Source organism: Rhinolophus sinicus, chromosome 10 (genome assembly GCF_057876585.1).
Source record: "Rhinolophus sinicus isolate RSI-liver-muscle chromosome 10, RSI-T2T, whole genome shotgun sequence".
NCBI classification, from domain to species: Eukaryota; Metazoa; Chordata; class Mammalia; order Chiroptera; family Rhinolophidae; genus Rhinolophus; species Rhinolophus sinicus.
Window position 1 is genome coordinate 14,051,407 of NC_142510.1, and position 27,128 is coordinate 14,078,534.

The window sequence follows — 27,128 nt, forward strand, 5'->3', positions numbered from 1 at the left end:
CTCCTTCTAGCTTCTGGGTGGACTGCGGACTTCTTGGGAGCCGGGCCTTGACCATTTCATCTCCAGGTGAGCCCTGTGCCAGGATGGGGCTCAGGGAAGGTGTGCTGAATGTGGGTGGGTGTGGGTGGGACCTTCCCTGGCATTTGGAGGAGGTTAGGTGGCAGCACCAAAAGGGAGGCTGGGGTGTCTCCAGGCCTGCAAAGTCCACCAGGCTGTTCCCACAAGTGCTATGGGAGAGCATGGAGGCCTTGCTAGGCAATGCTGCCTTCAGACTCCTTTGCAAAGGAATTGGCCTTTCTACTCTGGGCTGGCAGGAAACCTTGGACCAGTCCTGGGAGCCAGGAGCCCCAGTCCCTACAACACCCCTCCAAGGAGTCCTTGTACCTATTCTCCCACAAGTCATGAGTCCCAGCTCCCTTCTTCCTCCTGTTTTTTTAGGACCCAGCCAAACAGGCCCTAGTTCTCCATGACTCAGGCATCTTGACCCCCAGCCAGAGGGTTATAGGACCAACTGGTACTGGCTGGCAAAGCTGGTTATACACATCTCCACCCATCACCACATTCAACAATGTCATGTTCGTAGCTTGAAATCAGCCATGGAGGGAGTATTTACACCACAGAAATTGGCAAATGCAACAAATCCGGACTTTCGTTTTCCCCAGACAGCCTGTTGTGAAATAGTTATCAGCACACCACTGCTCCCAGCCCTCCATCTGTCCCTGCTCACCAGGCCAGGAGCCCCAGGAGTTTCTGTAACCCAGGGAGCCCTGGAAGTCTGAGGAGACTTGTGACAAGTTACAAGGCCATGGCTGGGGCATCACCCATATGCCCGGGCTGTATTGGGCTGGACCCTGGAACCCAGTCCTGGATCCTCCAGTCTCCATTCCTTGGCATCTGTCCCACACTGGAGCACAGCACCCAGCTCTGCTCAGCCTGGGAACTGACAGCCCCACGCTGGGAGCCACTCAGGCAAGTCCCGTTAGCTGTCCTCACCGGCAACCAGGAATCAGTATGACGGCACACACCCTAAAGTCACATTTCTGCAGGTCACATTCAAGTTCTGTCCATGTGACTCCAAGCAAGTGAGATCTTCCGTGAGTCTCAGCTTCCTCGTCTGTAAGATGGGGATAAAGCAGTTCCTGTTTCATTAGAAGGTCATGAAAGTAAAGTTGGGCCTATAAAAGAGCCGACTCAGCAGAGTGCTTACTGTGTTTGATTTGTTGTTATTATTATTGTTAATAATTTCCTATCTATCCCAAACCACAATGAGATATCACCTCATACCTGTCAGAAGGGCTATCATAAATAAATCACTTCTTGGTATTTACCTGAAGAAATCCAAAACACTAATTCAGAAAGATATATGCTCCCCTATGTTCACTGCAGTATTATTTACGACAGCCAAGATACGGAAGCAACCTAAGTGTCCATCAATAGACAAATGGATAAAGAAGATGCGGCACATATACACTCATTTAATGGAATATTACTCAGTCATAAAAAAGAATGAGATCTTGCCATTGTGATAACATGGATGGACCTGGAGGGTATTATGCTAGGTGAAATAAGTCAACAGAGAAAGACAAATGCCATACGATTTCATGTATGTGTGGAATCTAAAGAACAAGGTAAATTAAAAAAAAACGAAAAAGAAACAGACTCATAGATAGAGACCAAACTACAGGTCGCCACATGGGAGGGTGGTTGGGAGACAGGTGAAAAAGGTGAAAGGGATTAAGAAGTACAAATTGCCAGTTATAAAAATAGTCACGGGGATGCAAAGTACAGAATAGAGAGCACAGTAAATAATATAGTAAGTACTATGAATAGTGCCAGGTGGGTACTGGGATTATTGGGGTGAACACTTTATAAGGTATATAAATGTCTAAACATTATGTGGTACACCTGAAACTAATGTAATATTGTACATCCACTGTAATTGAAAAATAAATTTAAAATATATAAACAAATGAGAAATAATTTCCTATCCCACAGGGCAGTTGTGGGGGGGAAAGGAGCCGACCTCGACGCTCAGCGTGAAGTCTGCACACAGTAGGTGCTCAATTAATGGGCCCTGCCCTGTTTCCGTTGGCAGCAAGATGGGCCAGTGCCTCAGACCTGGGTTAAAGTGACTTTCCTTGGGTCCCACCCGTCCATTCCGGCCACCAGGGGGCGCCCCAGCCCTGCCCGCGGCACCGCCCCCTCACCTGTGCGGGTAGTGCACCTGGCGCCGCCTCCGGAAGAAAGGAAGAGAGTATCCGGGACCGCGGGGATCTCGGAGGGAGACCAGCGTCGTGGGGTGAGAGCCTAGGGGGCGCCGAGGACAGGGGCCCTACGAGCTTCAGGCAGGACAGAGCCCGGGAGAGGTGGCGCGGTTGGCTGGGTGTTAGGGACACCAGGGCTGACTCATGGCTCTAGGAAGCAGGGGAGGCTGGCAGGAAGGAAGGTGGTGGCTGGGCTTGCGACGCCTGGGGCTGGGGGTCGAGGAGCTGTGATCCCTGGGTTGAGGTACTAAATGGTAGCTCCTTGCATGAGGTGGGAGAAGGAGGGACCCCATGAGGTCTCCAGAGCAGGGTCAAGCCCTCAGGGGACACGGCAGGAAGACCCCGGGCCGGAAGACCCTGGGTCAGGCCTGAGGGCAGCTGGATTGGCACTACTGCGACCCCTGGATCCTGCAAATAGGGCTGGGCTTAGACACCTGGCGAGGGGAGGAAAGGGAGGGACAGGTTGTGTGTGTGCGTGTGTGCGTGCGTGTGTGTGTGTCCGTGTCCGTGTCCCAGAGGACTGGAGTGGAGGAGTGTACCAGGGAAGCCCTGTGTGTCCAGTCACTCTGGAGCCCCTGAACTGCCAGGCCCTGGGAAGCCCTAGGGGAGTGCCACCAGGCTCCTGGCTCCTGTCCCCAGGGGCGGACCAGGGAGTAAACAGAAACCTGGATTGGCAGGGCAGCAGTCACTGCCCCAACCTGTTATCTTGCCCTGCCCTGGTTGGGCCTGACAGCCAGGCCCTGGGACACTGAGGAGCTGGGGCCAACACTCCACAAGGGGAGGGCTGAGGGTCTAGGCACCTGAGTACTGAGGGGTGGGGACCGAAACGCCTGGGGCCTGAGAAAACAGAACGGGGCCAGGATACCCAGAGGGCATCTGAGTCTTGGGGAGTTGGGGACCTGGGCTTCTGGAAGAGGAGGGGGCTGGATCGCTGGGGACTAAGGGGTCAGGACACTAGGTTCCCAAGGCTATGTTCTTGGAAGGAGAAGGGTCTGGACTTGTCCCTGAGTCCTGAGTCCCTGAGAACTTCGGCTCTGGGAAGAGTTTCACAGCTGGTGAGGAGCTAGGAGAAGGGGGCAGGGACTGTCGTCAGTAGGGTGGCCTGTGTCCCAGCCTACTAGGACAGGTTTCCCCGGGGCGGAGACTGACTGCCAGAAGTAGAAGGCAGGGCAGCCCACTGCAGACTTCTCCCTGCCTCAGTTTATTCTGGGGACATTAACGGAGCTGAGTGGCCAAAACACAGATCATTAACCCTTTGTGGCCCAGGGAAGCCCTGGCTGCAGGCCTGGGCAGGCCAGTGGGCAGGTAAAGAATTAAGAGAGGGCCGGGTCTTGGCCAGCAAGGGGAGAACCCCAGCTGCAGAGTACAGTGTCCTGCAGTTACCTGTCCCCACAGAGCTACATGTCCCCACAGATGCTGCAGGCACCATGAGCTCCCCGGAAGGGCCAAGCTTCCCATCGGGGTTGCTCTCAGGGGGCGCCTCCCCCAGCGGCGACGAGGGTTTCTTTCCCTTCATGCTGGAGCGGCGGGACTCATTCCTGGGAGGTGGCCCAGGGCCTGAGGAGCCGGAGGACCTGGCCCTGCAGCTGCAGCAGAAGGAGAAAGACCTGCTGTTGGCCGCAGAGCTTGGCAAGATGCTTCTGGAGCGAAATGAGGAGCTGCAACGGCAGCTGGAGACGCTGAGCACCCAGCACTCTGAGCGTGAGGAAGTGAGCTGGCGGCAGGGGTGGGCAGAAGGAGGACAGGTGGCAGGGGCCAGGCAGGTGGGCAGGGGAGGAAAGCCAGGCAGATGGACACTTCTGGAATAGTTCAGGGCGGGACCCCCTCCCCCTGGAAGCGTTGTCTGGTGGTTAAGAACACGGGCTCTGAGGACAAGTCAAGACGTAAGTTCAGATCCCTGCCTGGCTCTGTGACCCTGGGCAAGCTGCTGGCCCTCTCTGAGCCGTGGGTCCGTCTCCTCAGCAGGATAGTGCAACCCCAGCCAACAGTTACTGGGCACCTCCTCCCCGCCTGGCTCTAGGTTGAGCACTTTCCATGAATCATCTTGGTCAATTCTCATCCAACCCTGTGAGGTAGCAACAGTTCTTCCCTCTGTCCAGGTTCTGTCGTCAGCCACACTGTCACCCTGGGGTCACATCTCTCCCCTAAACACCCTGGACTCCACTGACGCCATGTCATCGGCCCCAACTGCTGCCCCGAGCCCAACTTGGTAGCTCATTGCCCCGCACCTCTCCACCAGGCCATCGAATGGGCATTTCAACATAAGTGGCACTTTTGATTATGACCCCATCACCCACTGTCCCCAACCCAGCTTCCCCCCTTAGCACCTCCATGATCTCTTCTCCAACATCTGCCACTTCTAAGCCACATTCTGAGTCTACCCACTTATCGTCTCTGCAGCCTCCATCACCTCTGACCCAAACACTGAAACTGGTTGGTCCCCAGCTTCCACCCTTGCTCCCTGGAGCTGATTCTCTATGGGGCAGCCAGAGGGATCTCCAAAATTGCAAATCAGATCATTTCAGTCCTTGCTCAGAATCTCCCAATGGCTCCTCGTCACACTTAGAATGAAAACAAACTCCTCAGCAGGGCCTACAAGTTCCCATGGGCAGCCTCCTGATTTCAGCTCCGTGTAACACCCCTTCTCCAGCGGGTCCTCTTTTCAGTTCCTGAGTAACCCAAGCTTGTTCCCTCAGGGCCTTTGCACTTGCTGTTCCTTGTGTATAGCCCTCTTCCTTCTTGCCCTGCAGGAGTCAATTCAGACATCACTTTCTCCTGAAGGAGCCCCCACCCCACCCTGCTTCTTTTCACCACTTTCCAGGGTTTATAGCCCTACTGTCCCGCCCAAACTACCTAGTCAAACATGTGTCCATTTGCCTCATACCCTCTTGAGTCTAAGGTGTTTGTGGCAGGGAAATTGGTGGTCTCGTTGACTGCTGACAGCCAGACCCCAGAACAGAGCTCAGAAAACACTGGATGGATGGATGGATGGATGGATGGATGGATGGATGGATGGATGGATGGATGGATTGGACATGGAGATATTAAGGGACTTGCCTGATCACAAAGCAGCAGCAGCAGGCTGGACACTGGCCAGAACAAGTGGGTCCCAATCCTGTGGGCTTAATCCTAGAGCTGTGTTGCCCCCACAGTATTTGGTTAAGAGTATGGCTGTGTTGGGATCACTGCTCCACTAACTCACTGTGTGTCCTTCCTTGGGCAAGGCATTTCACCTCTGAGCCTGTTTCCTCATCTGTAAAATGAGGACATTAACGATTCTAACTCTAGTGAATTATTATAAATGAAATAGTGCAGGTAAAGCACTAGCACAGGACCTGGCAGGAGTACTGCTAATAACTGTAGCAGCTATGGTTAGCATCACCTTCCAGCTCTGGGAGTCTAAAGAGAGTGGGGGCCAGCCTCTAGCCCCCCAACTTGCCTGCCTCCCCAAGCTGAGCATTTGGGTGTGCCAGAAGCGTCCCCCCGCTAGTCAGACAGGTTTTGGAGAGGGCAGGCAGGAGCATGGGGCCCCGGGTGGAGCTGGCCAGTGTTAATTAGAGGGAGCTGGCCGGAAGGAGCTGGAGGAGAGGGGCTGAGCAGAGGCTGGGCAGAAGCTGAACCTCCAGAGCCCCTGGGACAGGAGTGAGGCCATGGGTCGAGGCTTAAATTCTGCCAGACTCAGGCGCCAGAAACGGCGTCTGCGACCTCGGGTGCAAAAGTACAGGCAGCAGCCAGAGGTGAGTGGGCGACAGAGAGGCTCATCCCACTACCCCACAGCCCGCAGTCAGCCCCTCCTGTCTGACCTGGAAACTTCTCTCTACTGTTCCCCCTCCACCTGCCTCCTGAGCCTCTGCATTTCGCTCTCTCTGCCTGTTTCTTCCTTGACTTTTGCTTTCATGCCTGTTTCACACCCCCTCATGCCTTGGGTCTCTGTCTCTCCATCTTGGTCTCTCTCTGTCTGTTCCAGTGTCATCTCTTCCTCTCTGTCTCTGACACTCTATCTCGGCCCCCACAGCGGCTGCAGCAGGAGAACCATGAGCTCCGTCAGAGCCTAGCAGCACGGGGAGCTGAGTGGGAGGCCAGGGCTGTGGAGCTTGAGGGGGACGTGGAGGCCCTGAGGGCCCAGCTGGGGGAACAGCGCTCGGAGCAGCAGGACAGTGGGCGTGAGCGGGCACGGGCCCTCAGTGAACTCAGTGAGCAGAACCTCCGGCTCAGCCAGCAACTGGCCCAGGTGAGACAGCCCTGATCCCAGGGCAGGGTGGGGGGGCTGGTTGCCCTGGGCTTGGTGCTGAGGCTTGAGCCAGCTGAGAGCTCTACTGCCTCCCCCTCCCCAGGCCTCCCAGAGTGAGCAGGAGCTTCGGAAGGAACTGGATGGCTTTCGGGGGCAGTGCCAGGCTCAGGCCCTGGCTGGGGCAGAGCTGAGGACACAGCTGGAGAGTCTGCAGGGCGAGGTGAGTGCCAGCTAGGGCTGGAGCCTATTGAGCCAGGAAGACTGGGCCTAGGGCTATCTGGAGCTGGCCCAGCACCTGCCCTCCAACTTGGAAGACTTTCCCTAGAACCAGATGCTGCAGAGCCGCCGTCAGGACCTGGAAGCCCAGATCCGAGGCCTGCGTGAGGAGGTGGAGAAGGGCCAGGGCAGGCTACAGGCAACCCATGAGGAGCTGTTGATACTGCGGCGTGAGAGACGGGAGCACAGCCTGGAGGTGACCCGTGGGGTTGGGGTATGTGGGTACATCCAGCTGGGGCCTTGGCCACTGCCTCAGGTCTTCCTGGGAAATGAGGCCAGAGCTAGGTCGCTAGGAGCCCCAGGAGCTGGGCCACAAGAGCATAGGCATTAGCCCAAAGGTAAGTGGGAGCCATGCAAGGGTATTAAGCAGGAGTGGTATACTTTTAGAATGCACCAGAGCCAGGCAGCTGGGAGGGCAGGGAGGGAGCTGAGGCTAGAGCTCAGGCCAGCGATGATGGGGACCTGGACCAGGTCTGGGGAAGTGGTGATGGAGAAAAGGGAATGAAAAGAGGCAGAATGGCCTGATGTTTGAGATCTCAGGAGTTTGTGTTGTGGGGTTAAATTTGCTGGGTTCTTATCCCAGCATCCCTTCTTATATTGTGGGACGCCCAACCTCAGTTTCCCCATCTGTGAGATGGGATGGTAATAGCATAGAGGTTTGGTGAGGGTGTAAGGCACTGAGCACAGCACTAGCTTAGAAGACAACAAATGCTGGATGATAGCAATTAGTGAAAGAGTTAGAAGGTTGACTGGTCGGGGACTAGGTTACCTGGTGGGGTGTGGCTGGAAGGAGGGTGATGGGAGTCTTTGAAGCCGGGGCACCCATCCGCACCCTGCTTTATAGGCAAGGAAATTGGTGTCAGCCGAGGGGAAATGCTCCGCCCAAGGCCGTTTAGGCGCGCAGATGCACGGGACTGCTTGGCTTTCCGCGGCGCGCGGGTGCCCCCTGTGGGCGGGTCGCGGGATGCCGGCGGCGGACACACATGGCTGATTGCCCTCGCTTGTCTGTCTGCCCACGCTTCTGTATGTCCGTCCCTACACAGCTGGAACGTGCGCGCTCCGAGGCCGGGGAGGCACTGAGCACGCTGCGGAGGCTGCAGAGGCGCGTCTCCGAGCTGGAGGAGGAGGCGCGCCTCCAGGACGCTGACATGTCAGGAGCCTCGCTGCAGTCAGAACTTGCCTACAGCCTCGACAGCAACCAGCACCAGAACGCGGATGGACACAGAGACGCCCTAGTGAGCTCGCGGCCCACCACCCCCAATGTGTGCTATACAGGAGGACTGCAGACTCCACCCTCTTCCTTTTCCCACGAGATTTGACACCTCACTGACTTAATTCCTTTGGTGAACAGACCCCGGAGACCCAAGAGGCATCCAGTAACCAGGCTTCGCCCCAGGAGGACAGCTTGGAGCCTCCCAAGAAGCGAACATCCCTGAGCCCAGGGGAGATACTGGAGGAGAAGGAGGCAGAAGTGGCCCGGCTGCAGGATGAGGTGAGGGGTGCATAGTGTTGCATGCAGAACCCCTCCTAAGGTCAGTTTCTCTACAACTCTGAGCCTTTGTCCATTATTCCCCCACCACCTGGATTGCCCTTCACCCTGACAAACTTGGTCATGCTTCAAGCGCCAACCTGTATGCCACCTCTTCCAGGAAGACTTCCTGGATTACATACCCCCACCCCCTACTTCCACCCCCGACCCCCGCCCCTCCCCCCGCTTAGTCCCACCTCCCAATGTTTCTTCATGCATCCTTCCTGCAGGCTTATACCACCCAACTACCCCTGCACCAGCCTGGGGGCTCAGAAGATTCATCTCTAGCATAGGGCCACAGCTGCCTGGGGTGTTTGTGGTGCAGGCAGGGGAGGGCTGGGAGAGCTGGAACCCTGGTTGGCTTGGAGACCCGGAGGACTAAGTGCCTCTCTGCCCCCTCCCCTGCCCGCAGATCCAGCTGCAGCGGGCAGAGCTACAGTCCCTGCGGGAGGAGCTGCAAAGACAGAAGGAGCTACGGGAGCAGAAGGATCCCGAGGCGGCCCTAAACAGCGCCCTCTCAGACAGGGAGGAGGCCGTGAACAAGTGAGCCTGTCTCTGTCACCTCCCCAGCGGGGCTGCAGGCCTCCCAGGCACTCTGGTCCTTATAGGCCTCACTTGTGATTTGGGTTATAATTATCCCCACTCTGACCCAGGGGCCCTCTGACTCCCTTGGTTTTGCTGTTAGCTGTCCCACTCCCGCCGGGTCCAGGAGCCCCCGCCCGGTCGCTGAAGCCCCAGCATCCTCGTACCTGCTCTTTTTCCCTCTCATTTGCAGGGTTCTGGAACTGTCCCTAGAGCTCAGCCGCGTCTCTTTGGAACGGGACTCCCTCTCCCGGGAGCTGCTTCGCACCATCCGCCAGAAGGTGGCGCTGACGCAGGAGCTGGAGGCCTGGCAGGTGAGTGGGCGGGGCCAGAGGCGGGGTCTACACTGGACGAGGCTTGTGCGCTGACCCGCCCCTCCCGCCCTGCGGGTGCCCGCAGGACGACATGCAAGTGGTGATTGGACAGCAACTGCGCTCCCAACGCCAGAAAGAGCTGAGCTCGGCTGGATCAGTTCCGCATCGCCCCGCGCCCCGCTTCTCGTTACGCCGGGGCCCTGGGCCTGCCGGCGGCTTCTTCAGCAACCTCTTCCGAAGGACGTGAGGGACTGGCCAGGGGGCCCACCCTTGCTCTCTCTGGCTCACTTTCCCTTTCTGGCCAATGGAGCGACTGACTGGGCCCCGGTTGTCTTCCAAAGGGGGCTGGTGCCCTCCCAGTCCTGGGAGGCTGGGCAGGGGCTCACTGGGAGCAGGGACCAGCTTTGGGGGCCAGGGGCCCCAGGTGGGTGGCAGGGGCAGGTGGGGAAGAGCTATCTATTTTTTGAATCTATTATAGGTCCTATCTTTTCTATGCACTAGGCCCCCTGGTCCTGGCATGCTCCAGGGTGGGGGTAGGTATTTATGTATCAAGATCAGACAGAGTAATATATAAATCATTAAACCGACTTGGTCTCCATTCTTGGGAAGAAAGTGCACGGAAGAAAAACCTGAAATTTTATTTGTAAAAAATAAAATAAAAAACAGTCCTGATCCCTGGGATGAGGGGGAGGGTGTTGCCAGATGTCAGAAGGACAGGGAGAAGGCACGGTAGCCCAGATTGGTGAAGACATCCACCCGGCAGCTGTTGCCTGCAGCTGTCAGCACCTGGAGGCAAGGGTGTGTGTGTGACTGACCTGTCCACACACCCTCGCCTCCCAGGATTCCCACAGCTCCGCGTAGGACCCACCTTGCACTCAGGTGCTGCTGGCTGCTGGTTCAGGCTAAGGCTGAGCAGCCCTGGGGAGGAGCCAGGCACCTGCGCCTTAAGCTCCCCACTCAGCTGCCACTGGTTGACGCAGGGGCCCTGGCCGGCTGACAGAATCTGTGGAAGGCAGGGAGGGGACTGAGGGGTCAGGGCTGGAGAGGGGAGCTAGGCAGGGACGGCAAAATAGAGACAGAGACTCACCAGGTCCTGGTAGAAGGTGACGTGCTTCTGTGGTGCCCGCATGGGGAAGATGGTGGTGGGCGTAGAGGAACGGAGGTGCCAGAGGGTGAGTGCTGGGCCCCCTCCACAAACCTGGGCAGAAAGGTGGGGTCCCCAGCCTCCTAAGCCACAGGCCCTCAGCTGGTAGGGCCTGGAGCTGCCACCCCATCCTGCACTTTGCCCGGCTCACCATCCAATCTGAGTCAGTTGCCAAACATCCAATCCAGCGCCCATTGTGGGGCCTCGAGCACTCCTGAGAGGGAAGAGGGGAAGAGCAGAGGAGGTGAAGATGCAGAAGATGCCCACGGAGAGGGCAGGACAGGGCATGGGGCATGCCCTCACCTCGTGCTTATAGACCTCGATCGTCTGGACCTCCTTGGCCGAGCGGAGATCTGTGGGGGAAGAACCATGAGAGGCACCCTACTTACCCCAGCCTCCCTCACCACCATCCTTCCCTCTAACCAGAGTCCCTTACCCCAAAGCCGCACAGCACCATCCTCGCCACCTGACAGCACCTCGGGGCTCCGCTCCCGCAGTGCCAGGCAGTGGATATAGTCTGTGTGGCCCCGGAGAGCCCTCTGCAGGAGAGGAACAGTGTCAGGACAAGATACAGAAAGAATGCCTGCCCACACCCCACCGTGACTGCCCCAGCTCCACAGCCCTCTCACCGTGAAGCTCCCTGTCTCAAGGTCCATCATATGCAACTGGCAGTCTCCCCCTGCCAGGATAAGCGAATTCTCCTGCAGAGGAAGACAGGGTGGGGTCCAATCAGGACAGGGACAGGGAAGGATCACAGCTTGGGCCAAGAACAGGGCAGGATAGAGACTTAGTTACAAAGGGTTCAGACCTTGGGGATGAGAAGCAAAGCATTGATTTCTGGTACTTCCAGGCTGGTCCTGGGGGAGGGAAAGCAGGGTCAGCTCTGGTGAGGCAGCACATCCCCCCCAACATGCCCTCTTTCCACATGGCCCTGGCTCACCTGTATGGGGGCTGACGACGCCACAGCTCCTTGCAGCCCTTCATGGAGGAAAACAATGAGTGACCTCAAAGGTTCTCTTAGGAGTTGGATGCCCCAGTACCCCTCCTCCAGCTTGACACTTCTTACCTTCTTGAGGATCTCTGCCCAAAGCCAGGCCTTCACCTCCCCATCCCCAGCGCTGAACATATGTCGATCAGTGGAGACCATGCAGTAGACCGGCCCATCGTGGGCTAAATGGAAATGCAGAACCTGAGTGACCCCATCCTGCTCTCCTCCTCTACCCTGGGGTCCTCTAAGCCAGACTCAATGGCTGCACCCACCTTGGAAGGTCACTGCGGGCTTTTTACTTTCCTCTTTGGCCTCGGAGCTCAAAGCAGCAGACAAGCTGAAAGGAGAGGGGAAGAGGGTCTGAGTCAGAAGCAGGGAACATCAGTCCTGGGAAAGCCAAGTGCCAGAGCTAATGGGTGGTGGGGAGCAGAGGTGAGGGTACCTGAAGATGGCTATCTGCCCATAATTGTTACCAGCTGCCAGGAACTTCCCACAGGGTGAGACACTCTGGGAGAAAATAGTCATGTGCAGCCGCTGTAGGGCCTGAAACACTTCCATCTGTGGGGAGAGACTAGATGAAGACAGTCTGGGACCTCTGCTTCACAGAGTCCTTCCTAGTTCCCGTGCCGCCAGTTCAGCCACTGCCCAGACTTCTCTGCCCTCCTCTGAGGTCCACCAAGATGGGCACCTGCCCATACAGTCCCAGGGCTGGCTTGAAGAAAGAGTAAGGAAGAGGGGAGTTGAGGCGTGATGCCTAGTAGGACTTTGAGCAAGCACCCTGTAGGGACACAGCCAGGAGTACAGTTTCCAGGCTCTCGCCCTCACGTGGAAAGGTGCTCACTCGGTTAGTAAATGGCCATCAGCTATAACCAGGGAGCCATTGGCCACTAATATAACTGCCGCGGCTACACTAGCAGCAAATGGGGGCCTAGCAAGAAGATGGTGGCTGAGCTAGCAAGTGCGGATTACAGTTAGCACGGCGGATTGCAGTTAGTAGGGCAGACTGCAGCCAGCAATTGTGGTTGGTTGGTTGGTTGGCAGAGAGAAGTGGAGAGCAGGTTGCAGATCATGTGGCTCCTGCTTCCTGTGTCTCCAACCCATCTGCCAGTGAGACCATAGTGGTATGACTCCCCTATCTATGGCTCCGTGGGTGTTCCTTTTTGGCCTCACCATATCCTGCGTTCTTATGAGGGGAGCGGGACCAGAGAACCTGCATGACACCCTGCATGTCACACCCAGCCTCTCCTCAAAGTTCCCTCAACTGTCAAATGAAGCTCACAGAAGATTCTGTCATGAATGGATGAACTTCTGTATATAAAGAGCTTCACACAGTGATGCCTCCTACAAAACGCATAAACAGTGGCTCTATTACCCCAATACAGAAAAACATACTGCCTTCTAATTACTACTCTCTGACTTTCACGTTAGGCTCTGGGGTGTTTCTGGGTTACTCTTCCACCCCTGGGTCAGAGTCCGAGTCCCACCAACTGCCCACGCAAAACAGGGCTCAGAGCACGACTCCTTGCCCGCCCTTTCTGAGCCAGGCATGGACCACAAACCCCAGAAGGCACCGCGCACACACCGGTCTCACCTGACCCAGCGGCACCGCGTGGGGCACAGCTCGCTCCATCTCCAGAACTACAAGTCCCAGACTGCTTCGCGCGCAACGCAACCTCACGAGTCCAGACGTGTCCCTAAGCGGCTCACCGTCACTGAGCTTCACCCAGTCAATACCGCCGGTCGGCTCGGCGCGAAGGCGGCCGCCGCGTATCACCAGAGTCCCAAAAGACGAAGTGACCGCCGCGAAGATCTCCGACACCAAGTGGCGCCCACCGCAGCCCCGCTACGCCAGATCCCCTCCCCCACCCGGCGAATGGGCCCGCCTTCCAGCCGCTCGCCGCCCGTCTTTCGCGCCTGCGTGAATCTCGCTGCTGCGCGCGCCTAAAGCCACGCCCCTCGCGTTGGGCCACGCCCTCGGAGGCTCCGCCTGTCGCCCGGATCCCACCCCTCTGCCCGCAGGACCCCGAACCCCAATGATCCTTCAGCAGCCTCTGGAGCGAGGCCCCCCAGGTCGGGCCCAGCGTGACCCGCGGGTCGCCTCGGGGGCGCCTCGAGGCCTGGACGCGAGGTGTGTGTGTGGGCCCTGGGTGGGCCCGGCCCAGGGGCGCTGGAGCTTTGGCTGGGGGCTCAGGGCTGGTCTGCAGAATGACGCGGTGGGGCGAATCAGCAGAGTTTGGGCATGAGCTGAGACGAGTTTGGAGACTAACGAGGCAAGCTGCTGAATGGCCTGGGAGAGTGGGGGTGATTTAAGTGTCAGCTGAGAGGGATTGGGAGGGGGTTCCTGGCTGACGTTGCAGGCTCAGGCCGGCAGATCTTAAGGATGGGGTCAAGAGGGTGGGGTGCACCTGGTTCTTTTTTCTTCCCAGCTCCCCTCTCCGAGGAGCTGTGCCCATGAGCACCAAACGGCGCCTGGAGAAGGAGCAGTGAGTTTAGGGGCAGGGAGGGACTCCCAGCAAGACCTGTCACCTCAGGTCTCCATCAGCCTGCCTGCCTCCCGTTCTCTCCCTAGGGAGCCCCTGCGCAAGCAGTTCCTGTCTGAGGAGAACATGGCCACTCACTTCTCTCGACTCAGCCTGCATAATGACCACCCTTACTGCAGCCCCCCTGTGGTTTTCCCCCCAGCTCTTCCCCCACTCAGGTAGGCACCATTCACTATCTACCCGCTAGGCCCTCTGGAGAATCACGCCCTATCTGGGAGCCAACCTCCAGGCCCTGCCTCATCCTGCTATTTTTAGTTTCTAGCCAACCTCTGTTCTCATCTTGGCTCCTTAGAAGGTGCCTGCAGCCCAGTAGCCCCTGGGGACCTGAACCTGGTGGTGGGTGGCTCTGCCAGGCCAGCCTCAACCCTGTGCCCTGTCATTTCCTTTTCCAGGAGCCCTTGCTCTGAGCTCCTTCTCTGGCGATACCCTGGGAACCTGATCCCTGAGGCTCTCCGGATGCTGAGGCTGGGGGACACCCCTGCCCCCCACTACCCTGCAACCCCAGCTGGGGATGTAATGGAGCTCTGAGTTCTGGCAGGCAGTACCCCTGCCCACCCTCCTTCTCTCCAGTAGGGGAGACCAACACCCCCATGAAGGGACCAGCTGCCCTGCTTTTCCACCAGACCAGGCCTCGGGGCACCAGAACCTTCCCCCAAAAGAGGACACTGAGCCTAATAGAACCCTGGGGTGGGAGGGACAGCAGCATGGGAATGGAGGCATGCCCCCCCCCCCCAAGAACTGAATAAAGATTGCTGAGCAGAGGAAGTCTTTAGTCTGGAACCTAGGGCCTTTGGGAAGAGGGGGCAGAGCTGGGGCACTGGATAGTGGGGTTTCTCTCAAGATCTTCCCTGGAAAACGGTCAGGGCCTAGCCAGGTCCTGGCAAGAGGATCAGACATTGAGAATGTGTGAGTCAGAGCCTCGCCCCCGCCCCCGCGGCTGACTCACTCCTCCCTCCAGCTCTGGGAAGTCAGGCTGGGGATCATGCCACTCTTCGAACCATTTAAAGTTAAAGATTCTTTTATTAATAAATTCTCCCCCCTCCAACCTTTCTCCCCAAAATAAATATCTCCCCCCCTTTGAGGGTTGGGGGGGGGCAGTGTCGTAGGGCCAGCCCCCCTAGAGGGCCAGCCCCCTAGTGTTAGGAACAGGTCCCTAACCCCCCAGGCTGAGACCCCAGTGCTGGAATTTCAGTTCATCTGAGTGGGTAGGGCCTGGTGTTGTGTCTGTCTGTCAGGTCAGACTGGCTGCCAGGCCATGGGAGGGGGGACCCTTGTGCAAATGTTGCAGTTCCTTAGTGTCAGCTGTCTGGTGTGAGCCAGCCTAGGTCTCATTTTCTGTCCTGGAGCCAGAGGCAGGGCAGTCAGACACCTTGAATGAAGGCTCCTCTGAAGCCTGGGTCCAGGCCTCAGAAGTGATTCACCCGTCCCTCATCCCTGCCCACCCCTGTGGTTGGAGCAGCCTGGCTCAGGGCTGTGTCTGGGAGGCAGGGTCTGGCTCCAGAATGAATGAATGAATGATGAGTGGGCGCGGCCGGCTGCTGGCAGGGGATGCTCATTGTTACTGGATCAGAGCCACACCAGGACAGCCCTCCCCGCCGGTCTCTTCTATGGGGGCTGCAAGATAAGAAGAGGGGTCGTCAAGAACAGGGAGGACGGTGGGGACTGATGGGGTGGGGGGGGGTGGGGGCGCTGGCAGGCAGGCAGGAGAGCCAGGGCACACTTACTGGTAAACTTCTCTCTCCTGCGGCACCGTCTCCAGACCAAGAAGCCAGAAAGCAGCCCCAGCACAAGGGCCAGGCTCAGGGCTCCCCCCAAGATGGGCCACAATAGCTGGAAGGTGGCTGGAGGGGCCGCAGCGCCTGGGGGTAGGACTCGAATTCAGACCTCGCTCCTCTCTGAACCAGCCCCACTCCCTAGATCTGAGCCACGAGTCCCCCCTACCAAGACCTCTACCCAGATTGGAGGCCCCCACTCCCGCCCCCCTCCACATTAATTCCCCAAATCTGAAGTCCCCTACGCCCCTCTACCCCAGCAACTCTCTCCCCCAGTCTGGGGTCCTCTCGCCTCTGGCCCCGCCCCCCACTCACAGCCCAGGCAGAAGTCGCTGTGCGGTCGCGTCGGGCACGACGCGCAGTCCATGCACTTGTCGAGGTCTGCACTCCAGGAGCTGCCGCGAGAGCAGGGGGTGGTGCCTGAGGAGGGGGCCACGGGTCAGAGGCTGGGGGCGGGGCATGACTATTCTGGGGGCTGAGGTCAGGGTCGGCAGGCTCGAATAACGTGAGTCACCGGCGCCCTCCTCCCGCATTCCTCACAGGTGACCGCACGGCCCGACCGGGACACGGCTGCGCGGGGAGTGGGGGGAGAAGGGGGGGCGTAGCGCGGGAGGTCAGGTCCCCACAAACCCGCCCGCCGCCGGCGGGTGACTCATTCCTGGGCATCGGGCCCGACCCCAGTCCCTCCCCCCGCATAGCTGGGCACTGAAGTCACCGGATGGAAGGGGGCACCCCACATGTGATGGGGGCACAGACCCCCGTGCCTCTCGACACCCCCTCCCGACTCTCCGGTCACTGGGGCTGGGCACACCCGGTATTGACCAGGCTCGGGGCATGTCACCTCACCGGACGAGACATCCCGCCCTCAAACTTTCTCCACTTCCGAGTCCAGACTTTAAAGACAGAGGTTCCCCGAGTTGGACAGGCGGGAAACTGAAGCCCTGACGGGATGAAGCTCGGAGCGAGATGGGACTTCCCCCAACCAGGGAGCGCGTTGTCTGGAGACCTGACCCCGGATCCCATGTCCCCCTAGTTCTGCCTGCTCCGCTAAGCCCCCAAGCCGACTCCCCGATCCCCGGCCGAGGGTTCCCCGGCCCCCACGCCCTCCTACCCAGTCCCTGCTCGTCGCCCGGCGTACCTGGCACCCGCTCCCCCGCCGCAGCGCACAGCAGCGCCAGCCCGAGCCACAGCACCAGGAGCCGCAGCAACGGGCGCTGGAGGCCAGGAGCCATCGTTCGCGTCCCGCGGGCGCTGCCTTCTGCTACCGCCGCTGGCCCCGGAGACTTACAGCACCAGCCCCGCCCCCGCCCCCGCCTTCCGGGGCAGACCCCTCGTCTGGGCCCGCCCAGCGGCCCGCCCCTGGACGTCCCGCCCCGCCTGGCCCGCTAAGTTCAATCGTTCGCTCTGCAAACACCGTCCTTGTGCGCGATCATCTAGGACCCGGCAAGGACGCAGACCTGGCTGCCCTCTCGGTGCTCAGGTCCGGGAGGTGTGTGTATGTCTGCGTGAGTGTGTGTGTGGGTGGATCAGACACGAAACCACCCACTGACCCATTGAGGACATAACTGCCGCTCTCTTAAGAGCCCCGGGGTATAATAATAATAAACGTAACAAAAATGATGTTTAATTTCTACCTTAGGACATAGTTACCTAGTAAAATGCGGGCTGGTTGTCTCCATTTTGTAGAGTATGAAACTGAGGCTCGGGAAGGTTAGGTTAATTCCCGAGGTCACAGCACTGGGACTAGCAAGTGGCGGAGCGGAGACCCAAGCTCCACGCCCTGCGCCTAGACCTGCGGGCCCCGACGCCAGCCACTGATGTCGCCGCACCTGGGCCAGCTGCAGACCCTGCAGCCCCAATCTCGAGCGCCCCCGACTGACAAAGTTGGGATTCGCGCTCCCGCGGCGGTCGGGACTGGGGTCTCTGCCCCTCCCCGGGGCGGTGGTCCAGTGACGTCACTGCCTCTTTAAGACCCTGCCTCCGCCCCATCCCCGCACTCCGCCGTCTCTTAGGAATCTCCGCAGTCTCCTTCCTTCTCAGGTGAGCCTGGGGCCAGTGTGCGTGTCGGGGTAAGGGAGGTGATGGGTGCCTCCAGGAGCGGGGTGCTGGGGGTGTGGCCTGCTGGAGAACTTGGGCTGATCTGGCTACGGCCACCCGGCCGACGAACCCCCGGGCGCGGGGCTGCACGGAAGCCGACGAGCAGATCGAGTCCTGCGACTCGAGAAGAGTTAAATGCTCCTCCTTCCCTCCCCTGGGACAAAGGCACCGAAACCTGGGCTCCCCTCCCCCACCGGCGCTGCTCTCTGGGGCGGGTGCCCCTCCCCCTCACCTGCTGGAGCGGACCCTTGGCGGGCGCCGCCATTAAACTATCCTGGGCTCGCGCCTCCCGGCTCGGGCGGGGGGCGGCTGAGGGCATCCACCTTCGGGCCGGACTCCGAAGGGAAGTAGGGATCGAGAGCAACAAGGGGCGCCCTCGAACGGAGCCGAGCCCATAAGTGGAAAGGGAACGGGGTCGAGGGCAGCTGAGAGGCGCCGGGTGCCTGGGCCGGCGTGGTCGGTGCCCTTACCTGGCCAGACAGCTGGAGGGTGGAAAGGAGAGTGGGACCCGCGAGGGCTGGCAGGCCCCGCCCGATCTCCCCCGAGCTCTTCTGTTCACACATCTGGGCTGGTGCTAGGCTTAGGTCCAAGTGGTGCGCGGGACCTTTGGGCAATGGAGAGACATAACAGGACCCTAAATAGAACTGACCCCCGTGGAGACTCCAACACTAAGTGGGATGTAAGGGGGGACAAGTGGGGGGAGGTCTGCCAGAGGAGCTGGTGCACTGGATAGACACCAAGGACTTTAGCTCTTTTAGGGACTTGGTGTCTTGAGAGGATGGCATTTTGGGCAAGGATACACACACACAAAATGTCCCCAACCTTGGAGTATGTTCTCTTGGCCCTAGAAGAGGGGAGCATTGCAAGACCCAGGGAGGCAACTAGTAGCCTTGGGGAAGGAAGTGCATTTGAGTGGGAGGGTCCCCCCCCCCCCCCCCCGTCTTCCTCCCCCCCCCCAACCGCACAGCGATTGGCTGGGATTGGGCTGGGCAAGGGTCAGGTGGGGACTGGTGGGCCACCCAGGACTCAAGATGTTTAAGATCAAACTGGTAGTCCATCACCTGCCTAGGGTCAGAACAGTGTTGTGGGGAGGAGTTTGGACACTCTTGTTGGGTGATGGGAAGAAGCTTGGCGCTCTAATTTTGGTGTTGAAACTGACAAGTTTTGAGCCTGAAACTCATGACTCTAGCCTCCCATCTATGCGCCCTGTGGAAAACACCTGTAAACTTTGCTGTGTCCCTCCATCCCCTTTTTGCCACTTTGTTGTTTGAAAAAATGTATCGAAAGTGGTTGAGGCCAGGGACTAGCACTTGTATAGGATTTATATTATCTTTCGTTAGCACTCAAAACAACCAGAACCAGGTGATTACTTATTCACTATTGTAAGCCAATGCCACAGAACCAGGGAAAAAGAGAGAAATGCTAAAGCATCAAATGCCTATTTTGCCCATAAGAAAATGAGGCTGAGAGAGCATACCCTGCCCATGTTACAGGACATGGTATCCCAACTCCCAGGGCTTTCTCTCTTGGTGTCCTGTGTTCTCTGTGACCATGGCACATGGCATGGGGGTTAGCACTCACTGGGAACAAGGGGTCTGGGCCAGATGGTCTTAACATTACTCTGTTCTGTCACCCAGTGCAGCTCCTCACATCCTCCACCTCGCCATGGCCTCTGCTGGTCTGCAAATCCTGGGGGTCGTCCTGACATTGCTTGGCTGGGTGAATGCCCTGGTGTCCTGCGCCCTGCCCCTGTGGAAGGTGACCGCCTTCATCGGCAACAGCATTGTGGTGGCCCAGGTGGTGTGGGAGGGGCTCTGGATGTCCTGCGTGGTGCAGAGCACAGGCCAGATGCAGTGTAAGGTGTACGACTCAATGCTGGCGCTGCCCCAGGACCTGCAGGCTGCCCGTGCCCTGTGCGTCATCGCCCTCCTCGTCGCCCTGGTGGGCCTGCTGATCTACCTCGGCGGGGCCAAGTGCACCACCTGCGTGGAGGACAGGGACTCCAAGGCCCGTCTTGTGCTCACCTCTGGGATCATCTTTGTCACCTCGGGGGTCCTGACCCTGATCCCCATCTGCTGGACTGCCCAGGCCATCATCCAGGACTTCTACAACCCCCTGGTGGCCGAGGCCCAAAAGCGAGAGCTGGGGGCCTCCCTCTACCTGGGCTGGGCGGCCTCCGGCCTTTTGTTGCTAGGTGGGGGGCTGCTGTGCTGCACCTGCCCCTCTGGGGGGTCCCGGAGCTCCAGCCATTACCTGGCCCGATACTCAGCAAATGCCCCACGTGCCAACTCTCAGGGGCCCTCCGAATACCCCGCCAAGAATTACGTGTGATGTGGGTAGGAGAATGGGGGCTCCCTTGACAGTGGAGCCGACCCCCTGAGCTGGAGTCAGCGAGGTTGCATGATAGCTTCAGGGTTGCTTTTATCTTATTTTTGCTTTATATTTTGGGGTTTTGTTTTCTTTTTTTCTTTTTTTAATTCATTTGATCACAATCGAACCAAGAAGAAACTCAGTTTCCCACCTGGGCTCTGCTGCTGGCTCACCTTTGGATGATGAAACCAAGGAGGCAACACTTCAGAGCTTCTGGATCTTTCTCCACCCTGGACATTCCCATCTTGGAGGCCAGCCTGGAGCTGTGGCCCCAGGGTAAAAGCCACTTGCTGGCCAGGTGTTTCTGTGACAAGATGCTTTGACAGTCTGTCCCCAAGAGTTCTGCTGATGTCGGGATAGGGCCTCCCTGGGCTTGCAGGGACAAGCCCCACCTTGCTGGTCAAGCCTCTGGAACCAGGGTTTTTGAGTCTCAAATAGCCTCAAGAAGAGCCGGTGATAAGTTACCAAAGAACCGCCTGCCTCCAAGGCTTTTGACCTCTGGCTCTTCTATCCTCAGTCACATCCTAGCCATGCTATAGACCCCTGACCCTCTCACCTCCAGCCCCTGCACACTTCTGCCATGCTCCTCCCACAATCACCAGTTTTTACTAAATAAAGTATGTTTTGTTACTTGCCATTGGTGTTGCTGTGGGGGCTGCTGAGTTCCAGCCTGGTGTGAGGAGGTGAACACCAGCAGCTCACCTCCTTTGCTGCCCGCCCTGCCTTGCATGGCCTGAGTGAGGTTACCCACAAGGCAGAACCTGGAGCAGGCCTTGGCCTGACAGCCCAATCACAGATCAAAGTAGCCGGAGGTACAAATTCTGTATTTATTCCAGGGATGGGGCACGGGGGCTAAGCTGGGCCTCTGGATGTAGTAGTGGCCAGACTGGAGGGGACCAACTCCAGGGCAGGCAGAGTATGACCCTCTCCTTGTTTTAAGCCAAGGAGCTATTGCCCTTTGGGTGAGGCCCAGATTCCAGGTGCAGGGGAGGCCTCGGAGGAAGGGGAGTCCTGGGCAGCAGAAGAAAGCAACTGGCCGGGAAAGGCAGGGGCAGACCAGGAGGTGGGAAACCCCATTGAGGAGGGTATGGGCTCAGCCAGGCCATCTGATACTAGCCCAGCAGCTGGGCCTGGCTGGAGCTCCTGGAAAGTGGGTTCCACCTGGGGGAGGGGTTGACGGTAGAAGGTAGGGGTTAGAGGGCATCCAGTACAAGGTCAAGGCTCTGAGCAGCAGGCTTCCGGGGACACCCTCCACCTCACACATAGTCCCTCTTGTCCATTCCGGAAGTCCCCGAGCGGGAGGGGATGGAGTAGCCCAGCCTGGGTCCACGAGGCCTTTCGATCTGGGGTGGGGGGCACGTGCAGCATAGGAGGCCCCCACCCAGCATGAGCAGGGCCGCTGCCGCCCAGCCCAGGTAGAGGGAGGCCCCCAGCTCCCGCTTGAGGGCCTCGGCCACCAGGGGGTTGTAGAAGTCCTGGATGATGGCGTGCGCAGTCCAGCAGACAGGGATGAGAACCAGGATGCCAGAGAGGAGGAGGATGACCCCCGCTGTGAGCACAATACGGGCTTTGGCGCCTTCGTCCTCCACGCAGGTGGTGCACTGGGCACCCGTGATGGCCACCAGGAGGCCAAGCAGGGCTAGCAGGAGGGCGATGACGCACAGGGCACGGGCAGCCTGCAGGTCCTGGGGCAGCGCCAGCATTGAGTCGTACACCTTACACTGCATCTGGCCTGTGCTCTGCACCACACAGGACATCCAGAGCCCCTCCCACACCACCTGGGCCACCACAATGCTGTTGCCGATGAAGGCGGTCACCTTCCACAGGGGCAGGGCGCAGGACACCAGGGTCCCCAGCCAGCCCAGCACGGCCAGGGTCATGCCCAAGAGTTCTAGGCCAGCTGAAGCCATCTGCTCTCTCTTAAGGTCTTCTCAACCCTCAGCGCTTGGTGAACGAAGGAGTCCGTCAGATGCACTGCTCGGCAGGGATCTTGGTGCCCACCAGGAAGGGGCAGTCAGTGTCCTCAGGCCAGGCCAGTCCTCACATCGGTGGGCCTCTTGCAGGGCACCTCCTCTCTCTGTGCCCCTCACAGGTGTGTCCGGCCCCCAAGAAACACAAATCAATCTCACAGTCCTGTTCCACTGAGCCGCTAGTGTCTTCTCCAGGGGCCGTGTCCCATCAGTTGCCCGGTGGTTTCTGCTCCTGCCACTCTGCAGTCACGTCCTGGCCACTGTCTGTCTCACCAACTGCACGGGACCCTCCTTCCACCAACCCACCTTCAGGCTGGGGAGAGCCTCGGCACCTCTAGCTGGCACAGGTTCACCCGGAGCAGTACACCCTTGCCGGATGCCACCTGAGGACTGCTGGTTCCTAGTTGCAGGCGGGGGTTTTTAAGGCCGAGGCAGGGGAGGAGCAATGAGGCCGAGACTGGGGAAGCCAGCACTATGGGGAGGAGGCGGGGCTGGGGGGGGGGGGGCTCAGGGTCAATGGGGAGATACCACGACCAGGAAGGGACTGGGGAGGAAAGAACATCCATGCCTGGAGAACCCAGGAACAAAGGAATGAGGAGACTGAGAATCATCTGGGGAGGGATGAGGGGGGCAAAATGTAATTGTCTCAGGGCACACAGATGGAAGGTTTGGGGGCCTCAGCCTGCCTTCCTGAACCTCCGCTTCCTCCCCCAGCCACCCCTCCCCTGGTGTCCTTGCTCTCCACCGCCCCCGGTTCATTTCATGATACAAATTCACCCCAGTTTCCCCAGTATCGTGCACCCCCGCCTGTACCCCGCCCGCTGGGACTCTCTGGAATCCGATCTGTCTCCAGTCAGCCCAGTGGCCCTGGCAGCTCCCGAGGGAGGGACCCCGCCCGCACCGTTTCCCCGGCGACAGGTGCCTGGAGCCTAGCTCAGGTGGCATCGTCCAGGCAACGGCCTAGAAAACCACCCCCTCACTTCTACCTCAGCTCAGGTGTGCCCTCTCTGAAACTGGGGACTGAGCAGAGCTGCTGAAGGTCTCTAGAGGCCAGGGAATAAAGAGCCTGTTGTGGAGGTGGGAGAGGGGCCCTCAGGGCCTGGGGTGAAAGGAGAAGCGTAGCAGGGGCAGGAGCCCTGGGTGGGGGTGAAGCCCAGGACCCCACTCTTGTCCATGGGGAGTGAGTGACCACTTGGGACCAGGACGAGACACTGAGCTCTGCCTCAGTCCTCAGGAAAGACCCCTTGGAGCCCTGTGACTCCCCTCGTGGGGGGCAGCCTGGGAGTCACACAGACCCTGGCTCAAATGCTGCTTCCCACCTGGGACAGGTCATGGAAGGTCATGATCCTTACCCACCCTGGGTTGAAGACCCTCTGAGAAATCCCGGGAACCCACAAATATGAGCCCCTCATTTTTGGGGAGGGGTCACGAATTCCCTCAAGTTCTTCCCTGAGTTCTAAGAACTGAGGATTGTTGTGTGAAAATGGAGGGAGGTGCTGATGAAATTTCCTCTTTCCAGGGTGGATGGGAGAATTCTCAAAGGCAGTGTTGGGCTCTCACCTGGGACAGCCTCTCACCTCCACTCCTCCTCCTGAAGGAGACCAGAGACCTGGCTGCCCTGGGAGGAGGTGCCCCGGGACAGGTGCCCAGGAGGGTTGGGAGGACTCTCCCCTACACACCTGGTCACTAAACCAATCTACTATCCTGGGGGAGGGGAGGGCACTAGGTGCTTCCTCACCTGCTCAGTGGGGCTTTATTTATAAATTATTCTAACTTCACTTGGGTGCATTGCTTTGGGAATGGGTTTTAGGAATTTTTGTAAGAGAGGTTTATACTTTCACCAGATTTGCAAAGGGGAGGGTGACTCACAAAGCTTGAGAAACGCTCCCCCTAGAATGGGGAGACTGAGGCCAAAGGCAATTAGGGCATCTGCAAGATGAGCTCCAGTGCTTGGGGCTTCCTCCACGCCTGGTGCCTCCCCATAGGGCCACAGGGCGGTGCTGTCCAGGGCAGACCTGGTGGCCCCTTGATACCTGAGGGCAGGGTGCTGATGACGGGGCTGTGATGGGCACCGGAATCTTGGGGTCATGTTTGTCCAGCTCCTCCACGTCCCCACCAACCAGGCCTCAGATTTCATGGGGGGAGGAGGTGGCTGAGAAGAAGGGCAAATAGAAGCAAGCCTTCAGTGAGCTCCCTCTACGGCTTTTGGGGCCGCCAGGAATCCAGCTCCACTGGTTTGGGCAGGTGTCAGGCCACTCAGGTCTCTGGAGGGGCCCACCAACCTGCCCACAAGGCCTCCCATCCTGGGCAGCCCCAGCCCAGGGCCTTTTCTGTCCCCCACGGCCAGAACAACAGTCCCCCTCTTGACTTGGACATAAGGTGACCAACTCTTCCTGATGTCCTGACTTGCCCAGGATATTCCATGAGCACTGCGTCCTGCGTCCTGGGGAAACCAGGACAGCTGGTCAGCCTGCTTTCAGGGCTCACTTCAAGGGCCCACCAGTTCCACTGGCAGCTCTAAACCCTCACCGTGTGGCAGGGCTGGTGAGGGGCTGCACACTGGGTAAGCTTCATGCCCCAAAATGGCACTAAGAGGACCCTGATTTTTTTAGATCTCAGTTCTCTGGCTCAACCTCTCCACTCTCAAGCAGAGGGACATCCCACACTGCCAAAGCCTGGCCAGCGACAGGGGAGGTGGGTGCTGAGGATGAAGACACGCCCCACCTCCAGAGACCAAACCCTGCCAGACATGCTTCCAAGATGGCTGGACGGCTTTAGCTTCCTCCCACCTGTCTCCCACTTCTCTTTTTGGTAAGGTGCCTAGAGAGTAAACGTGGGGAAGTTTGTCAGAAAACTAGGAGAGGCTGGAAGCGGGTGGTCAGAGGAGCTACCCAGTGCAGAGTGTGAAGCAGAGGACGGATTCCCAGGGCATCTAGGCAGGAACGGACTTCCAGTGCTCAGCCCTCCTTAGAAAGAGGCCCGGAGGCCCCAAATCCTCTCTTAGGTCCCCTGATCCACCTGGATTCATGTGGATCCGGGAACTGAAGGGTTAAAGTTGGGGCCAAGTAGGGAATGTGATGGGGCTGGAATGCCATTGATATGGAGAGGCAGGACCCCCCACCACTGTTAGCATCTCAATGGCACTTTAACAAGTCCCCTTGAGTCCCCACCCACAACCGCCTCCACCCTGGGAAGAGATAAGGGAGGAGTAAGGTCCCCACCGTGCAACCCTGAGGAGAAACCCAGGCTGGGACAGCCTCGCCCTCAGCCAGCCCCTCCAGGGAGTGAGTGACAGAATTGGACTAGGTCTTTGTTCTCTCTGGGAGGGCGCAGGGGCGGGAGGCTCAGGTGGGCAGGAGAAACTGGAGCTCAGTTTAGATGGGGGTAAAGTGGAAGTGGATTAACTCCAATCCCATCATCTATCTCACTCTTTTATTGGGAAGTGTGGCCCAATGACACAGGAGGGGAAATGGTCACCATGTCCTCCGTGGAGCTGGGAAGGGTCGGTGGGTGGGCTTAGGGGGTGCACAACCGCCCCAAGAGCAGCATCGCCTGTTGCTTTGGGGAGGTGCCCGAGGCCCACAGATTATAGGTAGAAAAGCTGGTTCCAAACCTTGAGGTCCCAAAAAATTCTCACCGGTTTTACAACCCCTGGTATACAGACAAGGACAGAAGCTCGGAGCTAAGGGAACGTGGCCAAGTGTACATGCGCAAAATAGGACAAGCCTGATGCAACCCTAGACCCTGACTTCAAAGCCGGCTCCTTGCCCAGCGCTGCCCGCCCAATTTCCGGGGGGTAATCTGGGTCTCCTGGTGCATTTCTCTGAAGGCTGTAGCGAGGCCACCCCAGGGCTGAACCTCCCAGGGCCGCCCCACCTGAATTCTGTCCCGTGCCTCTGGAGCCAGCCATCCTCTTCTTCCCCCGACTCCTGGAAAGAACTAGAAGAATCCCAGCTGACAGCCACATCTGCATCTGATTTCACAGGAAACCACCCTCCACCCTGGCTCACTTTCATCGAGACTGAGTCTATGTCCCTGATGCTGAGAGCACCATGTTTGCTCACCACCCGCAGGGCCAGCTTACTGGACTCTGGGTCAGACCTGGTGTCAACCCCACCCCAGGACCTCCATGGGCAAATCACAACTGCCCTAATCTCAGGTGCCTCCTGGCTGTAAAACGGAGAGAGAAGTCTGCCCTGCCTATTTCAGAGTTGCCAAAGGCATGTGCCCAGGCTGCCAGCCCCTCATACACCTTGGGGATCACTATAGGTATTGACAAGTGTATTTTGTTAAGAGCATAATGGTGTTTCACTTGTAAACCTGGGCAGACTCCATTGATTGGGTAGCAGTTAACTTTATTATCAATCATAATTGTCAGCTTTCAACCAGCAGAAGTTACCCACCCCCAACTTTGTCTTCTTGAAGGGTAAACATTGTGTTGTCCTTCCTGTTTATTGTCTGATCCTTAGCTGAAAGGGGTCCCATTGCATAGGACCTAAAAGTGGTGGAGGAAGCAGCAGGCCAGCAGGAATGGGGATGTGGCCATAATTCAGCAAAGGGGAAAGACCATCACTCTATTCTCTTTCTGGCCCAGTGAGAGCGTTACCAAGGTACTAGTGCCTTCGGCTCCTGCCCAGAGACTCCCAAGACAGCTCAAGAGAATGGCCAGCCCCAAAGGGGAGACAACACTGTCTATATGTTCTCTCCCCCAACTAAACTCATGGTTAGTCATGAGAGGAAGCCCCTGTTCTCCCCCCATCTTTACTTGCCCTCAAACCCCACTCTGCCAGTTTCTCCCCAGCATGCCTACAACTCAGAATAAAGTTCCCTTTGTTACGCAGGTGGCTGAGTAACAAAGCCACCAACACTATGGATGGTGGCCCCCAACACTAGGTCCAGGTCCTAAGCCCTGAAACCCTGAGTGTGGCCTTACTTGAAAAAAAGGTCTTTGCAGGTGTAATCAGGTTAAGCACCTCAAGATGAGATCATTCTGAATTTAGGATGGGCTCTATATCCAATGACAGGTGTCATAAGAAAAAAAAACAAAACGTG

At 58.2% G+C, this 27,128-nt stretch overlaps 7 protein-coding genes across 11 annotated transcripts in view; 3 read left to right on the forward strand and 4 right to left on the reverse strand.

Moving 5' to 3' along the window:
- MMP25 (matrix metallopeptidase 25) overlaps positions 1-9,173 on the reverse strand; it is a 34,822-nt gene extending 25,649 nt beyond the window's left edge. The window contains exon 1 of the mRNA XM_074322840.2: positions 9,049-9,173. The gene's annotated coding sequence lies outside the window, so the exon portion shown is untranslated. The remainder of the gene's footprint in view (positions 1-9,048) is intronic.
- BICDL2 (BICD family like cargo adaptor 2) lies at positions 2,195-9,782 on the forward strand. 3 transcript variants are annotated; one of them, XM_019719607.3, is made up of 10 exons: positions 2,195-2,299; positions 3,678-3,973; positions 6,280-6,495; positions 6,599-6,715; positions 6,821-6,967; positions 7,815-8,006; positions 8,123-8,263; positions 8,712-8,842; positions 9,075-9,195; positions 9,281-9,782. In XM_019719607.3, exons 2-10 carry the CDS (start codon positions 3,692-3,694, stop codon positions 9,440-9,442), a joined length of 1,509 nt encoding a protein of 502 aa, XP_019575166.2. In that variant the 5' UTR covers positions 2,195-2,299; positions 3,678-3,691; the 3' UTR covers positions 9,443-9,782. The 3 variants fall into 3 exon arrangements, with proteins under 3 accessions (XP_019575166.2, XP_019575164.2, XP_019575167.2); XM_019719605.3 differs by having other exon boundaries at positions 2,196-2,299; positions 6,821-6,985; XM_019719608.3 differs by lacking the exons at positions 2,195-2,299; positions 3,678-3,973 and adding an exon at positions 4,005-6,001 and having other exon boundaries at positions 6,821-6,985.
- Positions 9,783-9,818: 36 nt separating this feature from the next.
- THOC6 (THO complex subunit 6) lies at positions 9,819-13,054 on the reverse strand. Its single transcript, XM_019719613.3, has 13 exons — positions 12,919-13,054; positions 11,770-11,885; positions 11,600-11,664; positions 11,406-11,509; positions 11,280-11,317; positions 11,148-11,196; positions 10,969-11,040; positions 10,776-10,878; positions 10,643-10,692; positions 10,491-10,553; positions 10,283-10,393; positions 10,064-10,198; positions 9,819-9,981 (listed from the first exon to the last, which is right to left on the reverse strand). Exons 1-13 carry the CDS (start codon positions 12,955-12,957, stop codon positions 9,901-9,903), a joined length of 1,026 nt encoding a protein of 341 aa, XP_019575172.1. The 5' UTR covers positions 12,958-13,054; the 3' UTR covers positions 9,819-9,900.
- Positions 13,055-13,221: 167 nt separating this feature from the next.
- Positions 13,222-14,628, forward strand: HCFC1R1 (host cell factor C1 regulator 1). 2 transcript variants are annotated; one of them, XM_019719614.3, is made up of 4 exons: positions 13,222-13,455; positions 13,754-13,810; positions 13,897-14,025; positions 14,260-14,628. In XM_019719614.3, exons 1-4 carry the CDS (start codon positions 13,361-13,363, stop codon positions 14,393-14,395), a joined length of 417 nt encoding a protein of 138 aa, XP_019575173.1. In that variant the 5' UTR covers positions 13,222-13,360; the 3' UTR covers positions 14,396-14,628. The 2 variants fall into 2 exon arrangements, with proteins under 2 accessions (XP_019575173.1, XP_019575174.1); XM_019719615.3 differs by lacking the exon at positions 13,754-13,810.
- Positions 14,629-14,867: 239 nt separating this feature from the next.
- On the reverse strand, positions 14,868-16,935 carry TNFRSF12A (TNF receptor superfamily member 12A). The gene is made up of 4 exons (XM_019719618.3): positions 16,778-16,935; positions 15,955-16,059; positions 15,592-15,726; positions 14,868-15,481 (listed from the first exon to the last, which is right to left on the reverse strand). Exons 1-4 carry the CDS (start codon positions 16,869-16,871, stop codon positions 15,426-15,428), a joined length of 390 nt encoding a protein of 129 aa, XP_019575177.1. The 5' UTR covers positions 16,872-16,935; the 3' UTR covers positions 14,868-15,425.
- Positions 16,936-17,060: 125 nt separating this feature from the next.
- CLDN6 (claudin 6) lies at positions 17,061-20,691 on the forward strand. 2 transcript variants are annotated; one of them, XM_019719583.3, is made up of 2 exons: positions 17,061-17,679; positions 19,374-20,691. In XM_019719583.3, exon 2 carries the CDS (start codon positions 19,402-19,404, stop codon positions 20,065-20,067), a length of 666 nt encoding a protein of 221 aa, XP_019575142.1. In that variant the 5' UTR covers positions 17,061-17,679; positions 19,374-19,401; the 3' UTR covers positions 20,068-20,691. The 2 variants fall into 2 exon arrangements, with proteins under 2 accessions (XP_019575142.1, XP_088657438.1); XM_088801312.1 differs by having other exon boundaries at positions 19,379-20,691.
- Positions 20,692-20,919: 228 nt separating this feature from the next.
- Positions 20,920-22,488, reverse strand: CLDN9 (claudin 9). Its single transcript, XM_019719582.3, has one exon. The coding sequence runs from the start codon at positions 22,014-22,016 to the stop codon at positions 21,363-21,365; it is 654 nt and encodes a 217-aa protein (XP_019575141.1). The 5' UTR covers positions 22,017-22,488; the 3' UTR covers positions 20,920-21,362.
- Between the last annotated feature and the right edge of the window lie 4,640 nt (positions 22,489-27,128).